Consider the following 16,836-nt stretch of genomic DNA (forward strand, 5'->3'; position numbering starts at 1 on the left):
AGTCTGAAGGCAACAATGACAGTATAAAGTCAATATAAACGATTATCAAACATGTCTGATGTCAAGTTTTTTATAGCATGCGATTCCAACAAAATAATATTTATTTTTAGTGGCGTTTTGATCAATGTTCATTGTTATTTAGAAGATGTCACAGTACAAGTTGATGATTGTAGGTTGGTGTGCTTTACATACATGTACAGTCAAACGCGAGGAACATATCACTGTCTCATGATAACCTGCTTACGACGATTGTCAGCTCGGCCCATCTTATTTTCCAAAACCGTAAACTTAACACAATTTCACACATTTTTTTTTAAAGTTAACCAGTTGTTTAAAGTTTTAAAAGATTAAAATAAATGAAAACTTCATCGGAGTGATGAAAATTTAACACGTTTTTCTCTGGTTATCCGTACTTGTTCGTACGATAGTTTATAGTTTTTTCCACTCTGCTGCAAATCCATCGTCATCCGCTTCTGCAAGGATTTAACTTGGAATTCTCTCGACGCGACGACCCCGGGCTCTGAAAACCTCTTGTCCAGCGCTTCAAACGTCTTTTCATTATTCCTCCTTAAAAAATAAATAAAATAAAATTAGTCCATTTTGAATGTAATAAAAACGAAAAGATATTGAATACTCCCAATAAGTAAAGTTAAGGATGTGTATTTTTTAGTATATACATATTAAATAATGTACCTAAACGTAGTGGGGATTGAGTCCTCAGCATTCATTAACGAGCAGTTTATTTCGTTATGGTCTTCGGGGGCTAAAGTTGGAGACCAGTTCTCATCATTGGCTGGTGAATAAGATGACGACGAAGCATTGGTAGTGCATGTAGTGTAGCTATTGAAGAAAATGCATGTAAATTTTTAAGTACTAAACATCTCTGAAAATATTGAACAGGAATAAAAATCAGTTACTTTTTTTCATTTTTCATGTTCGTTTTTTAATCAGTAATATTTGATTAGTATTGCCCAATATGTAACCTATAGAAAAACATCCTTACCTGTAAAAAGGTAATCCTGGCGTTGTGAATGAATTACTTGTATCATATTCCTCCCTGACTGGTGCCGTAAAAAATAGACACCTTTGAATTTTGTTGAAGGAACGGTGTAGATGTCTTACTAAGCATTCTATTTTGGGAAACATTTTTTAGCGCCGAGAGTATTCTTTCTGTCTCACTAACCCCTGTCTTCCTATGTATGGAGGGTGTCGAGGATTTCCCCGCTTTAAATGAATTTTGCAGAGGAGACTGTATACTCGATGTTGCGGAACTCTGGAGTAAAGTTTTGAGGGGAAAAGGTGATGTTTTCCCCTACATTTTTGTGCATTCCGATGACTGGGCTCAGTACTTCTAGGACTGGACTCGGACACTATGGTATTAGGAAGGGTGAGTAAACTTATCGTTTTGGGAAAAGATGGAGACTGGTTACTATTATCCTTCGGTTCCTCTGTTATTTCATCCCATAAGTCGACTAAATCGGAAGAGTCACTGTAAAACAATAATAATTAAATTAAAAAAAGATATGCTATTAAAAGCCACATGCATAAAAAATACAAAAAAAAAAAAGATTTTTTTTATCATATTCTTATATTAACCTAAAGTTAATACTTATGGTGCTTTAATTCGTTTTACAATGTAACTACAATAGTAACAGAGCACAAAGAAAGCAGAGTACTACGTTCAAATATTTTTACATGTAATAAGGTTACAATATAAAAGATTAAATAAATACAAATCAGGTAAGAAAGTTATCTCGATTACAAAGTCCAATAATAAAACACACCAGATAACACAGTCTCTGACGGAAGAAATTGTTTTACAGTCGGTGATTGTATAGCTTTAAGGTTTCAAGAAGACTGGAGACTATGCTCTTCCTCACTGGTTGTGCGTTGAGGATTGATTCTTTTGACCAAGTACGGGTATTATACGCGTCCAAGGAAACAAAGAGGCCGAGGGAGATTTCTTTCGCCAGGTGCCCGGTGTGAGAAACTATCCTTCAAACTCTTCTAGGTCAGATGAACTTCCTTGGTGACACACCGGTCAGAACATCTCTGTTAAGAGGTCAAATGAAGTGACCAATTTCCTATACCAGCTTGGGACACAATAATAGTTTGTCAACAAATATGTATACTTCACACATGACAATATATAATTGTTTGGCATTTCATGCAAAAAGTCAAAAATAATCAATATACTTTGAACAACAATAATTATCAATACAAAATGATTAAAGTCAAATATAATCTCAACTAAATGCGTTCAGGATTGTCCAAAGTTCCACACACGTAACATATAAAGTCCATTATTAAATGTTAATTCAAGCATAAGGGCCGCTAGAATTATAATAAAATACATAAGCATATATAAAAGTTAGACAGTCCAGCGTACAAAAAAATTACACTAAAGTTATCGATTCTCACAATTGCATCCATTTCGAATAATCGGAACGATAATCAAGAAAACGTTGCGAAATTCGGAGTCGATGAATTCCTTCCGAAGTTCACAGCTCATCAGATTTTTATTTCAAATATAACATTTCATAATTATTTTCAAAACATTTTACATTTTTCACAAATTGAAACATATTGAATGCACAATTGTTATAAGCACACCAACGGCACTTCCTGCGCTAATGGCGAGTTGCTCCTCGCGGAACATCGACTGCGTTCCTCTATTTCTTAGACATCAACGCCCCAAGTCCGGGTCTGGTCCATAGCGTTCAGGCCTTGGATAATCGGAGTTCCTATTCTCTCCGGTCAACTGGTATGATAATTTTTCAGTGATTGGTCCCATAGCGTGAGGGTCTGCAATTGATCGTCGTGGTTTTCCATGTCGGCGAGGTTTCTTTGGGGTTGTAGTGTCCTTTACAAATCCAAGATGAAAGGAGAACTGTCTGTAGCAGCTTCATCCTACAATTAATAATGAAGAGTTAGAGTACAAGGACGCTTACAGAAAAGTCTTTCAAATTGATACATCCAACCAATTACATTTCTTCATGTTTCTGTCATTTCTTTATTTTGTCTAAAACGGGTGGGGGTAGTGTGGATAAATATCTTCGCCACTGAATGGTTCTCGATGTGATTTTGGGCCTTCTGCTATCTCTGTAAAACAATGGTTTTCTTACTGATTACATAGGTTTATTAAAGTTCCTTTATATCATATTTATTCTTCACGAATATAGAAGAAACTTTATTCATAAATGAACTATTTACATACCCTAACGCGATTAAAGAATTACCATTTGCTGCTTGAAGACGAGGAACATCATTTTTACACAATTTGGGGCGGGGGAACAAATTATCATACATTTTTTTTTACAATTCTCGGATACGGCCGCGCCAGTATCTACTAACGTTCTGAATTTATTTTTACCAATTTTTAATAAACAGCTACTGGGGTTGTTTGTATGTAGGTCTTTTATGAAAGTTCTACCTTCGGGCTTCAACGAAGGAGGAACATCCTAGTTTTCCTGATTTTGTTTATCAAAAGTGGCGCGACGGTTCCAGATTTTGGGTGATCTCCTATCAATTTGGTCTTTAAAATCACGTGACCGTTACTGACGATCAGCTGACCTACTTCTATTTTGCTGCGTTCTTAGAAAAAAGTGTGTGCTTCAGCAATCTGCACGCAAATGTCCTAACCTACCACAATTCCAACACTCAATCGGTGGGAGGGGGCATTGCTCAACATAATGTACAGCCTGGGTATTATGAAGTCGTTTATTTAATTGAGGGTTGGGCCTAACCTGGGGTTTATTTAGTGGACAGAATCTGGCCCTATGACCCATTTCCGTACACTTGAAACACCCTTTGTTCCTCGTGTGGTCAACCTCCATGGGCTAGTCTTCGTCTTAAATTTTGCTTGCGCATGGCTACCTGAATTGCTGACTCCAAGTCTTTGGGGTTTTCTCTAAGAATTTTCATCCTGAGATAATCAAAGGTCAGACCATCACAAAATATGTCTACAAGTTGTTGTTGGACTAAAGGATATTTTAATTATCATCATATTTGTTGGAGGCATTATATGAAGTATTTAACTCCAACAGTATTCCATGGGTTAATGCTGTTTCTATTCTAATGGATGCATGTGCAGTAATGAGAGGTTCCAAAAATGGATTGGAGAAAAAAACCAGAGACTCAAGAGCCCCATGTCTTTTAAATATAGATGGTGACATTTGTCACCACTTGCAAAATGCAAGCAAAAAGTTGTGTGCTCCATTTGATTACTGGGTGGAGTCCCTCTTTACAGATCTCCACACAGACCATCGCTGGTCTGTAGACTTAAGAGAAAAACTTGCTGAGGTCTGTGAAATTCTAGGGATAAAGTTTACAACACCAGAGAAATTTGTAAGTCATAGATGGATGACTTGTTATGATATTGCTGCTGGAATACTTCGGCTCTGGGATGAATATTATGTCTTCTATTTTGGATTTCTGAAGTTGGAAGATAGAAATATTTACAAGCCTGTTATCAGAAAGATTTTAAATGACAGGAAAGTAAGTGAACTTGCAAAAGCAAAACTAAATAGTGTCCACAACTACCTGAAGAAAAAGTCCATGACAAGTGATGGAAAGATGAGAAAAACAAGGATTTTTGAAAAGGTAGTTTATTTTCTATTGAAAAGATATAGTATCATGGAAATTAATATGTATGATAATGTCTGAATGTACATAATATATAGTTACAAAATTTGCTTTTGAAGGTGTTGTTCCTAGAAAAGAGAACTCTCCTGGTGTTCCATTTCTACACTTCTGTTTTCCCAATATTAAAGGAGTATGTTATGATGTCCCAAACAAAACAGCCCATGGTCCATCGGCTTTTTGACAAACAGGTGGAATTATTCAAGGTTTTCATTACGCATTTCCTGAAACCAGAAGCTTATTCAAGAAGATCTGGAAAGCAGATAAAAGCTGTTGAGATTGAGGAAAACAAATTTCTCTCCTAAGAATAAAGAAGATATGTTTTTGGGTGAAAAACATGAAAGTTGATTTCATCAAAGCCAAATAAAGACTCTATTACTGAAATGTTTTTGGAAAAAGTGGTATCTGGCTATAAATGCTGTGGCATATATATACAGATCAAACTAGATGCTGTCATTAGACAGTAATGCCCGCACCAAGTGTTTGCCCCTAAAAAACACTGTTTTGTACCAGTTTAGTTAAAAATGAAGACCACATGCAAGCTTCTGTAATACATTTAAAAATTATAATTTTCATTGAAGGATGAGATCCCTTCCCATATGATAATACACATGAGCAGCATTTTATGTGCAATTTGGGGGTGAACTGTTAACAGTGAATTTTCAGTTAATCAATAATCTTAACATTTCATGTCATAGAAAGTATAATGGTCTATATAATTATTACAAAAAAAATTAAAAATGAAATTATGCCCCCTCCCCGTGGCGGTTTCCGGTTTCAGATGTGCCTACATGTACATCATCGTGTGCACAGATTTAGAGAAGGGGTTGTAGTGAGGGGTCGAGACCCCCCCCCCCCCCCCCCCATGAAAATTCATTTATATCAATAGTAAAATTATCAAAAATACACCTTGAACCTCAATGCTCTTACAGACATGTAAACGCTCTAACCCATTGCGCTTCAATGTTAGGTAACATTATTTTGGGGGTAAATATTTAATTGATATCTATACTTTATTGTTTATCTCAATTAAGGAAGTATACATCACAATATGCAGGTGTCCTGCACCACCTTAAAGCTGTTATTTACCTAATAAAATAGTGCAAGGGGTTTTGAAGATTAGGTCATAAAAATGCATGTTACAAATAACTGATCTTTGTCTGAAGTTACGTACACAACACAGGTCTGCAGGTCTCATTAGCGGGTACTAGTTTTACAAAGCTCTTTGATTAGATGGTTTCATGTACCGGTATGTGTTTTCCATATGCAGAAAAGGATTAGTTAAGGTCAGCTAAAGGAATTCATTATTGTGCTTTAATTGGATTATCACTGCCAAATGTGAAAAACAGCTATTAATATATAAGAAAACTTTTCCGGTTCATTGTTTCAGAAAACTAAATACTATATCCATAAAATCATCAAACCTCAAAAATAACTATTAACAACAATATCAAAATATCAAACTACGCTCAAATACTCCATCGTGAACAAATTTTTATTTACCATAAATTTATCCTAATTTTAATCCTTATAATCAATATCATATTTCAATAACTTTTAAAAACTTTTTTCTTCCAAATAATATTTTATAACTTAAGAAAATAACAACATGTCTTACATAGACATTATTATCGATCTTCTTCTTGTCCCCCTGACTTTCACATTCTCCACAAATGTTGATTCTGGAAACAGTTCCTTTTACTGCTCTGAACTACAGGACATAAAGTCCTCATCCACAGGAATGGATAGGTTAGATCTATAAAACATAAAAAAAAAATACATCACACAAAAATGAAAAGTCAAGAATGGAGATAAGCTAAACTGATACCATAGCTCTGATTAAAACAAATTAAATTGCACTAAATTCAATGCCTAAAAAACATTGCAAAGCATGGCTCAAAATATAACTTCACTTAATAATTTTTTTTTAAAATTCCAATTATGTGATACATTTTAAACAAACATCTAAAGGTGTCACACAGAGGTTTCATTGTGATATAACTCCTACTATTCATCATTACAAAAATGCATCAACATTTATACAACCATATAATTTATCTCATTTTCTTTTCTCCCCGGTTTGGTCAGAATAGCAAAACATAAGCATTTGTTCAATTTCATTAAAAAAAAAGAATGAATAGTCAAGAACATAACTTTTCATAATTGTCTACAAACACTAAATTACATATATCCCCAAAAAACACAATCTCTTTAAATCAAGGGACTTATCAAGGTTTCAAAAGAGATCTCTTTGATTTCACAGATAGTTTCCAACATTTGGAATTTTGTTGAACATTATCATATTAATAGTTCATAAGAAATAAATCATGATATGAATAGTACTAATATTCTTCAATATTTCACATACAAATCTTCCTTATTCTTGACGCATAGATTCTGACGAAATTTTTTAAAAATTAATTCACATTAGATCAAATATACAGTTTAAAATCATTAACGTTCACCTTTTGCATCTATCAAACAGCAAAATCTTTGCAATTTTATGTGAAAATTTTTTTAGAATTATTAATAAATGGTATCTAAATATAGACATTTCCGTCAATGAAGGCAGCCTGTAAGTTTAATTTAATTATCTGCCATTAATAGATGCTCATATTAAAGCATAGAAAACAAACAGACAAATAGCTAAACACATAAGGAAAAAATACACCTCATTCCCTATAACACAGATCAAAATAAGAAATCCTTACAAGTTGCATTTAAAAAAAACCATTACAATGCAAAAATAGCTTATCTCTATATCCTCAGACTATTCATTGAGATAAACTCTGCAAATCATAAACTAAGAAATGAAGAAGAATCAATAAAAAAACAAATTAAAAATTATCTTGATTCTTTCCAGAGGAATATAATTATATACAGAAAAATGTTTGGAAAAAAAATAATTTCATACTCATCAAAGGACACTCCATTGACAGTCCCCGAAAAATCTTCCTCTGTGTCCACAATCTACAAATATAAAAAAAAATAAGCATTTCAAACTTTAATATACATTTCAATTCTACACTGATGAGCTATGTATCATCGATATAAAAAAAGTCAATATTTCAATCATTCTCATTTTATCATATTCTTTTTCCTAAATCAATAATATAACATTTTTAAATTTAGAATAGCCATTCAATCATCAATAAATGTTATGTTTGTTCATAAATTGCATAATCTTTTCTTGCAAAAAACTTTCTTTACAAATGAATTTTAAAGATAAAAAAATGTATTATCTATGACCATTAATAGTACCTTGACTTCAGTACTCCCAGAAGAGTTCAATGAACGTTTCTCTTGGTATATGTCGACATGTACACATGTGACTACAACTGTCGAACCAACAGCCGCTATGGAATCTACCAACTCCCCCCATAACTTCACTTCAATGGCAGCATTGCCGTCTGATAAAGTCACAGTTCGTCTCTTCGTACTGTTGCTATGCATTACATCAGAAACCTGTATACAAAAAATAAACAAAACACATGTACAAATCTAACCAATTGTTGTAATTCAGTTTTAAACCTCCATATTAAATAACACATATAGCATTTTCATTGAACAATTTCAACAAAACCACAGATTTTCAGGAACACACAGCAAGTCAAAAAAAATAATTACACAGGCCCATTACACATGAAATTGCTAACATTTTTAAATTTAGAATACCCATTCAATCATCAATAAATGTTATGTTTGTTCATAAATTGACTCATCTTTTCTTGCAAAAACTTTCTTTACAAATGAATTTTAAAGATAAAAAAATGTATTATCTATGACCATTAACAGTACCTTGACTTCAGTATTCCCAGAAGAGTTCAATGAACGTTTCTCAGATTTTCAGGAACACACAGCAAGTCAAAAAAAATAATTACACAGGCCCATTACCCATGAAATTGCTATGTTTCCAGTTAAAGCTCAAAAAGAATTATCTTGTTAATATTAAAGAGCTATGCCTCTTTAACATGCAATCATATAGACAAATCTGCCTAAAAAAAATGACCATACTAACTAAAGTCTAAGCTCTTGTTCAGATGACTTTAACTATTATCAATACTTCCATATATTGATCATAATTATGGAAACACCATCCAAAAAATTTAAATTACCCATATCTTTAATAATGAAACAAAATAAGATATCAAAATGTTGATCATATATTCCAAAAATATTTGAAAATCAATTAATAAAAAAATAATATAATAAATGAAAATACAACATAAAAATTTGCTATCAATGACATCTGAGGTATAACTTACTTTTGTGACCTCTCCTTTCACAGAAACTCTCTCCCTAACATTCAGGGAGTTTATCCTTCCAAGTTCAGAAATTGTCATAGGGCACTGAAAAGATCTTCAACGTCTCGGGATTCTTTGTGTGCATAGGCTAAAATTGAAAACATCTCTTCCCTCTTACTTGAGGCAAACATTATACTATTAGGTTATTTGTCATTGTTTTTATAGGGGCATGCCCACGATTTTGGTCAAGTTTTATTTTTCGATTTCTATTGCTTACAATGCTTCAGTAAGGCATTTCTAATAATCAAATACAATTTGAGAGTGATTCGTAGAGTTATAAGCAAGATAAAGGGCTCACAATTCTTTGTCATGTAAACAAGGCTCGTGCCCTGTTGTTCAATATACCAGTAAAAATCTTTTTCCATCTTATTTGTCTATCTTTTTATTTATTTTAGGCATGGATAAACAGATCCTAACGTTTAACATATTCGTTTTAAACAGACGCTTTGTTCACATAGCGAAGAATTTCAAGCTCTGTAACTCGCTTATAACTCAACAAATGACACTCAAATTTCCGTTGCCTATTTAAAATGCCTTTCTGAAGAACTGTGAATATTAATCAAAGTACTGAAAGCCGGGCTCTTTTGGTGTGTCTTTATGCATATTGTGTAGTAAAGACTGAAAATCTCTCTCTCTCTTTCTCTCTCTCTCTCATGCTTTTAATGTCGGCAAAGCGTCAGAGAGCGACTAAATTTTGTAAGCGGCTATAAACAAAAAATATGTCTGTCTAGTAGAAGTTAAAAAGTTCAACAGTTGCTGCCTTGAATTTTGCAACAAGCATTATATATTCAATCCCCATTTCTTCATCGCGCAGCAAAGTAGTTCATGGAAATTCATGCGCATTGTATGTGTCCAAAATGCATAGTAATGTTTTAAAAATACGTTATTAATAAGAAAACTATACAAGATAGACAATTCATTCGAAATTTAAAAAAATACAAACAAAATGCCAACACTTTTGACAAAACGTGGCTCTTTGTGTACTATTTGGTATAGCGGAAGCTTTACTTTGATGCTGTTTGGTTTTTTGTTTACTTGTGCTATTTAAAGTAACATTAGCGATTTGCCTGCCTATAGCCAGGACTCTGCTTTCAGCAGAGCCCGGCTAAAAATCAAAATAATAATTCTCGACCAAAATCATGACCATGCCCCTTTAAGGTCAGACAATATCTAAATAATCTATCTTATTTCTTAAAAATTTGTGTCATTCGACACACCAATGATGAACCAATCATACATGAATATCAATGATACATGCATTAGCTTTCCTTACTATACCCATTGAGATATGTATTTTCTAATTCTGTCTTAAAAACAAACCTTATCCATCTTCAAAAATAACTGGCATTAGAAAATAAATTCTTGAAAGGTTCAAATATTGCCAAGACATTTACATTAGCAAATAATGTGGAACAATAAACATGCAATATCAAATATCAAAACTTACAACTCATTGAATACCAATCTTCAAAGTCCCATCCTGAAGAGTAACATATTTCATCAAGATGAAACTCTTGTCTTTCTTCAACACACCCATGTGCTTCTCATGTATGATGATTGGGCTTATGTTGCTATATTGGTTCACAGATGACGCAGCATATGATGTTTCATAAACACCACCATTGCAATACTTTCTCTCTAGTACATCTTCTACCACAAATATGGTGATGGGCAATGGACCCTGCAAATCAATCATTCCATAATCATGCAACTGCTTAAATTTCAACTAATAATCCAATACAAGACATGTTTGTGAAACACTTCAATGAAAATCTCTGCAAACAAATTGAAAAATCAACATGTATTAATTTACCAGTCTTAACGACAAAATTACTCTGTTAGCAAAACAAATAAATCAAAATTGCTATACTGCATACATCAACATCTTAATAACCTTAAAAAAATTAACATTTAACTAACACCTTATTCCCCATTATTCTAATAAATTCATGCCCAAATTGATAAAAAGAACCACAAAAACCCAAAACCACACAATATCACACTTAATCATGAACCAATAATATACACAATGATAGAACAATAAGAAAACACATTTGATATTACATGCAATGAATCCATATCTTATGGAAACAGTCAAACTGTGACCCAGAAAAAAAGCTACCAGCTCATCAAAAAAAAAACAAAAAAAAACAAACAAATCAATCACTTCTTGTAAGTATTCACTCTATGAATGTAGTTTTAAGAAAGAAGTATCTAAACAAAATATACCAAATTTCAATCTGCTTGACATTAAGTACCAGAGATAATAATGTCAAACGTCTTGAAGTCCCCAATTAATTTTATTATGATATTAACCAGAGCAAGTCTTAAAGTCAACATCTAGTAAATGATTCCAGAGTGCTGGTGCTAGAACTTTTATGACGTCATTATTGATTTGAAGAATTTGTTTCCCCTTCTCTGCACATTAGAAGGAATTATGTTGACAATTAATCAATTCCTTCACATTTTATGTTACATCATGGGTTAAGTAAATCTGATACTTATATTCAATTGTACATCACTTTAAAGAGAAGGTCAAGAGCTTGTTAAATTTTGTTTTAGAAGACTGTTGGCATTCTAAATATATTTCATCAGTCAAAAATGGACAATAGTCCAAAATATGTGCCTTGTTTCCTTCATATTTCATTGAAAATGACATTTTCATACATGATTTTTCATTGTGTTTACTAAATATTATAGCCCCGGTACACCCTATTAAAGCTATAGTTATAAAGCATAATTAAAAAAAATTATATCTTCAATGCTATTTTATTTCCATTTGTAGTCTTCACATAAACTATACATTAAGGTCACAAATAACTTGATGAAATAAATCCCCTTTAATACAACACAAAATAAACTAAATTCAGTAATAATTATGTTAACAAATTAAAGAAATGAACATTTACCTCTTCACTCTTTTGGCTGGTGATGCCATAATCAAAAGACCAACTCTGGCACTGCACTGCACACTATAAAAGAATTTAAACCAAATATAATATCAGTAAACTTTCATACACAAAGCAAAATCCAAAATTTCAAACAAAATACTAGAACTGTTTTTGTTTTCATCAAAAAGTTTGGGATTTTCGACATCCCCATAATCCTTTTTTATTCAAATGTTAAAAAAAAAATTATTCTTAAATTTATTTCCAAGCGTTCTTAACCGTAAATGCCTTGGTATAACCAGATGCTTAGATTAAAACTAATTAGTACTGCACCGAAAAAGAAAGACAACTCCGGAACTTTAAAGGTAGCTACACTTCTATCCCAGAAGAATATTTTCAAACAGTCATATTGAAGTATCTATTCATTCCTCACACAAAAAATTTGGTATGCCTACAGTATGTATGCTGTATTTTCTTACAGCAGAGCGAAATAATTTTTATTTTCAAATTTTAACAACTTGTGATCTTTAGGTCTTTCAAACCCATATAAATGGTCAAAAAGTTGCCGCTCTGACCATAATATTAAGATTGTATCCTTTCTTCTGAACAATAAAAGAAAGGATTTATAAAATCAGATGAAAAGTAACTTATTTACAGCTAAAGGGCTGTTTTGCACGTTGATCCCAGCAGACCTCTAATTCTTTTGAATTGCCTACCCAAAATCTTTTCCGGTCTGCGCATTGGTTGTGTCACTACACCCAAAATATAATTCAATATATATTTCAAAACGTTTTGAGAAAACATATGACGCATGATTTTAGTTTAACATTAGAACTCCCGTAGACAATTTTCTTCAATTCATAAAACCGGAAAGACCAAGTATTTCCTATTGAAACTTGGAATGTACATAACCCGCATGAGCAGGTAATATAATTTCTGCAATGTTGCTACCTTCATATCCCAATGAATCACCACAGAAAGCATTTCATTGTTTAAATATAGATAGAGATATAGCTTGTAGACATTTTTGAATCAAAAAATAGAAAAATAAGATTGATATAACTATAAAGATATATTGAGCAACTCTTAAACAACAGAAATCTTAAACACAATTTACCAACAGCAAAGAAATCAACTTTTAATATTGTTTATATAATTAAGGCATATAATCTCCGACAAAATATAATACTTTTAATGTTTAAAATTGTTTGACTGTAGAATAAAACCTTATTTAAATTGAAAAAAAACCCTTACAATAAAAATCACAAAATTTTGATCAGTTCCCAATCAGTAGTAAGGGGGACAGAGAGCAGTCACTCTGCAGTCAGGTGACGTCATGGGTTTTCCCCAGGGATGACGTCATGGTTTTCCCCAGGGGGTAGTCTACAGTCAGGGGGTAGTCTACAGTCAAGGACACTCTACAGTCATATAGTCAGGATGACGTCATGGGTTTTCCCCAGGGATGACGTCATGGGTTTTCCCCAGGGATGACGTCATGATACAGTCTCGGGGGAGTTTACAGGCAGAAATGTCACACAACGTCATGGTTTTTTTCCCTAAGGGTCACACGAGGTCAAGGTGGGATATATGAGATCACAGCCAAGGGTGAGTATACAGTCAATAACGTCATGGGTTACCTTAGTGCAAAGAGTGGGGGTTCTTAATAGTTGTTGCAGCGGTTGTAAATCCCTGAGACGTACTGCATTCTGGCGACTGAGGAGGGGGGTTCTTAATAGTTGTTGCAGCGGTTGTAAATCCCTGAGACACACTGTATTCTGGCGACTGAGGCGAGTACGCAGGAATTGTCATGGTACATTCTGGCTCTTGAGGGGGATAGTCGGTAGTTGGCGCGACGGTCTTAACCGTAAATCCTTGAGACGTACTGCATTCGTGCGATTGAGACGAATACACAGGTATTGTCGTTGTGGTGGTCTTAAATCCCTGAGACGTGCAGTTTTCTGGCGACTGAGAGTTGTATCCAATAATTGTCGGGGTGGTCTTAAATCCCACCGAGGTTCCATCTCCCCGTATTCTCTTTTCTAATTTCTCATACTTTGATGGGTCCTCTTTTCTGAATAATTAAAAAAATTAACACTATTTTTCACGTTTTTTTTTTCTTAAAGTAATTATAAATAATTAAAAGAAATATTGTAAAACACACACTCACAAAAAGCCATACGTTACCTTAGATTAAAAAAAACTAACACTAATTTTTATGTTTTCTCCTTAAGATTTAATAAAGTAAAAAAAAGATTAAAGAAAAATTGTACAACAAACACACAAAAAAGCCATGCGCTACCTTAGATTGGTCAGTATGACATCTTCATCCTCCATTACACTTAGTTTTTGTAGCTTTGTTCTCCTACAGAATAACCAAATAGTTAGGAATGAACTCAAATGCTACATGAAGACCTTGCAAAAAAAAAAACAAGTAGGTTATTTGATAAAATACTATATATAGTAGTCAGTCTAAAACGAATTGTCTGACTATAGATTAATACTACATAAACAATTACATGGTAGTATAAATTTAACAATTAATGGTAAATCAAATAAAAAAATCATATACCTCTTGTTTAAAATGTAAGAGTCCTCCGCCTGACTTAGTTTTCTTTTAAGGGATGGGGACTCAATTTCTTCCACGTCGTCTTTGGGAGAATTCCTATAGAAATATGATTATATGTAAAGTAAAAATTTTTGCTTTCTTATACATGTTATCAAAATATTATTGTGACTCGTTTTCAAAAAAAAAGTATCATATTGTATATCTCCAAAATGAAATGTTTGTAATTTTATTCTCGTAAACTTTACACTATCATTCAATGTATACATGACATTGTATATACCCTGGTTCAAAAGCAACTAGGCAAAGCTGTTTTCCTAGATCAACCCATTCCTCTTCAAAATCTCTAAATGGTCTAGCCTTTTCCTGTTCGCTTTTAATAAGAAATTAATGAAACCTTAATATTTTTTAAAACCCAAAAGTAATGTTTAAAAAGTCTGACAAAATACAATGAAGTATTTATGTAATATACATGTATTATCAAAGATGATCACAAAAGATCGAATTCTTTTTTTTGAATTAAATTTAATTTAACGCTTTATTTTTCATACTTAAGGTACATATCATTAGTTTTACAAATTTTTGAAATTGAAATAGAAAAATAATAAACTTACATCATGTCCAAATACTTCTGTGCCATTATGTTGGGTTGGTAGTTATTCTGCTGATGGTAGAGTGAAGGAAACAGCTAGTATTTAAAGGTATTCGCTTTTGGGTGTGATTATAATACGTGATTTTACGATATTTTTTATGCATATAATATACATAAAAAATATCTTTTTTAAAACTACCGCTGCTTCGCGACATATCTGCGCGACACACCTGCGTGATCTGTTTAATCACTGTGTCCTTAATCAGGTGAAATCGTGTTGAAGAAATTATGTAAATTTATAATACATGTAATTGTTCTAATTTTCTACACATGTACCTTATTAAATGTGACCTTTTTTATTCAATTCATCATATTTACTCGGCTGTGTAATTATAAAGTACTTAGGTCATTGTTTTCCATATCTATACATTGTACATGTGGTATAAAACAAATTAAATATTAAGTCATGTAATTCAGCAGTAAATTATTTTTATCTACCTACATAAAAAATATTTTATATTGTGTACAACATATATATATATATATATATATATATATATATATATATATATATATATATATATATATATATATATATATATATATACCCATTTACTAAGGTTAAGTGAGCCGATTTATCAACATAATAAAATTATCATTTTACAAATAGTTATAAAACAAATAAAATTATTGTAATATTCCGCTGTGAATTATTCATACCTACCGATACAAAGTAAAATTGAAATTACAAGTAGTTTGTTTTGACCAAACAGGAATAAAGTATATCGACCTTTTTTTTTAAATATTTTTACTAAAAAAAACCTACAAGAAAACTTTTCAACACTGCAGCGCATATTATTTTAAGAATTTAGCCGAGATTTAACAATCGACTTTTGATAAATGCACGAAACGTGATTTATTCGAACAATATTATGGGGATAGGATCAGAAATATATGGTTGAGAAACTGGATACTCTATTTATAGGCGATGTTGTATCAGCTTGACATGTACATGAGGGCTATCCTCAACCAGCGCCAGCACTGTGTAGTGAAAATAAACAATCAAAATAAGTTGATGAATTATAAAATACATTTATTTTATATGATAAAGGGCCACCAACATGCGTACAAATGATGGGGGCTGAATGTGTGAAATTTGTGACACACACTTGTCTCATACAAAAATGTCCTATATGATTTTCGAAACCGTCTATCAAACCAGGGGCGGATCCGGAATTTGAAGTTAAAGCGGGCGCCAGTTTTAGGCAAGGGGTCTGAACAGCCCTGGTTGGGGCCCAGGGGGTGATTTTTAATTATTTTTTTAAACGTTTGTAAATATAAGACCTTCAAAATCACAGTAAATTAAACTCCTGTCATGCAGAAATATAAGAAACATATCTTTTTACTTTTTTTCTTACGAATGGCTGTAAATTTTTTAGCAGTTAGATCTACGCCAATTATGGCTTTAACTAAGAAAAAAAAATCAAATCACTTCCCAGTTAACATATCACTTTTCAGTTAAAGTTCTGTTTGGCAAATTTAAAAACAACTTAATTTAATTAATAATCTGGGTCACTCATCAAGTGTAAAAAAAAAAAGTGGCGCGCCACTCTCTAAATGCGTCCATTTTCCTAATAAGGTTACATTTTGATCACATGATGATGATCCGGGTACGAAGCTCGTGCAACTTTCGCGGCATTGGAAAGTTGGATAGCAATGGAGAAAGCCGTGAGAATCGTCGTCTGGTTATTATTTCCATTAGGCCTAGTTTTAACATGTCATCTGTGTCCTGGTATACATGGTATCTACTCTTGTACATCTGCGGGTACATCGGGATGCGTGCGATTA

General features: G+C 32.7%; 3 protein-coding genes across 3 annotated transcripts; 1 reads left to right on the plus strand and 2 right to left on the minus strand.

Moving 5' to 3' along the window:
- The first annotated feature begins 3,844 nt into the window (after nt 1-3,844).
- Nucleotides 3,845-5,439, plus strand: LOC128173179 (uncharacterized). Its single transcript, XM_052838892.1, has 2 exons — nt 3,845-4,602; nt 4,704-5,439. The coding sequence occupies exons 1-2, from the start codon at nt 4,078-4,080 to the stop codon at nt 4,944-4,946; spliced, it is 768 nt and encodes a 255-aa protein (XP_052694852.1). The 5' UTR covers nt 3,845-4,077; the 3' UTR covers nt 4,947-5,439.
- Nucleotides 5,440-5,522: 83 nt separating this feature from the next.
- On the minus strand, nt 5,523-8,996 carry LOC128173143 (uncharacterized). The gene is made up of 4 exons (XM_052838863.1): nt 8,907-8,996; nt 7,903-8,106; nt 7,556-7,611; nt 5,523-6,397 (listed from the first exon to the last, which is right to left on the minus strand). Exons 1-4 carry the CDS (start codon nt 8,982-8,984, stop codon nt 6,340-6,342), a joined length of 396 nt encoding a protein of 131 aa, XP_052694823.1. The 5' UTR covers nt 8,985-8,996; the 3' UTR covers nt 5,523-6,339.
- A 4,149-nt stretch (nt 8,997-13,145) lies between these two features.
- On the minus strand, nt 13,146-15,328 carry LOC128173845 (uncharacterized). The gene is made up of 5 exons (XM_052839523.1): nt 15,011-15,328; nt 14,680-14,769; nt 14,403-14,495; nt 14,133-14,195; nt 13,146-13,904 (listed from the first exon to the last, which is right to left on the minus strand). The coding sequence occupies exons 1-5, from the start codon at nt 15,034-15,036 to the stop codon at nt 13,472-13,474; spliced, it is 705 nt and encodes a 234-aa protein (XP_052695483.1). The 5' UTR covers nt 15,037-15,328; the 3' UTR covers nt 13,146-13,471.
- Between the last annotated feature and the right edge of the window lie 1,508 nt (nt 15,329-16,836).

Source organism: Crassostrea angulata, chromosome 2, assembly GCF_025612915.1.
Source record: "Crassostrea angulata isolate pt1a10 chromosome 2, ASM2561291v2, whole genome shotgun sequence".
In the NCBI taxonomy this organism is placed as follows: domain Eukaryota; kingdom Metazoa; phylum Mollusca; class Bivalvia; order Ostreida; family Ostreidae; genus Magallana; species Magallana angulata.

Coding starts and splice junctions, on each gene's coding strand:
- LOC128173179 (XM_052838892.1), top strand. CDS start 4,078: ATGGATGCATGTGCAGTAATGAGAGGTTCCAAAAATGGATTGGAGAAA. Junction 4,603..4,703: donor AAACAAGGATTTTTGAAAAG/GTAGTTTATTTT, acceptor TTGCTTTTGAAG/GTGTTGTTCCTAGAAAAGAG.
- LOC128173845 (XM_052839523.1), bottom strand. CDS start 15,036: ATGGCACAGAAGTATTTGGACATGAT. Junction 14,770..15,010: donor CAGAAGTATTTGGACATGAT/GTAAGTTTATTA, acceptor TCTTATTAAAAG/CGAACAGGAAAAGGCTAGAC. Junction 14,196..14,402: donor TCTTACATTTTAAACAAGAG/GTATATGATTTT, acceptor GTTATTCTGTAG/GAGAACAAAGCTACAAAAAC.
- LOC128173143 (XM_052838863.1), bottom strand. CDS start 8,984: ATGACAATTTCTGAACTTGGAAGGATAAACTCCCTGAATGTTAGGGAG. Junction 8,107..8,906: donor TGAAAGGAGAGGTCACAAAA/GTAAGTTATACC, acceptor TTTTGTATACAG/GTTTCTGATGTAATGCATAG. Junction 6,398..7,555: donor AATGGAGTGTCCTTTGATGA/GTATGAAATTAT, acceptor TATGTTTTATAG/ATCTAACCTATCCATTCCTG.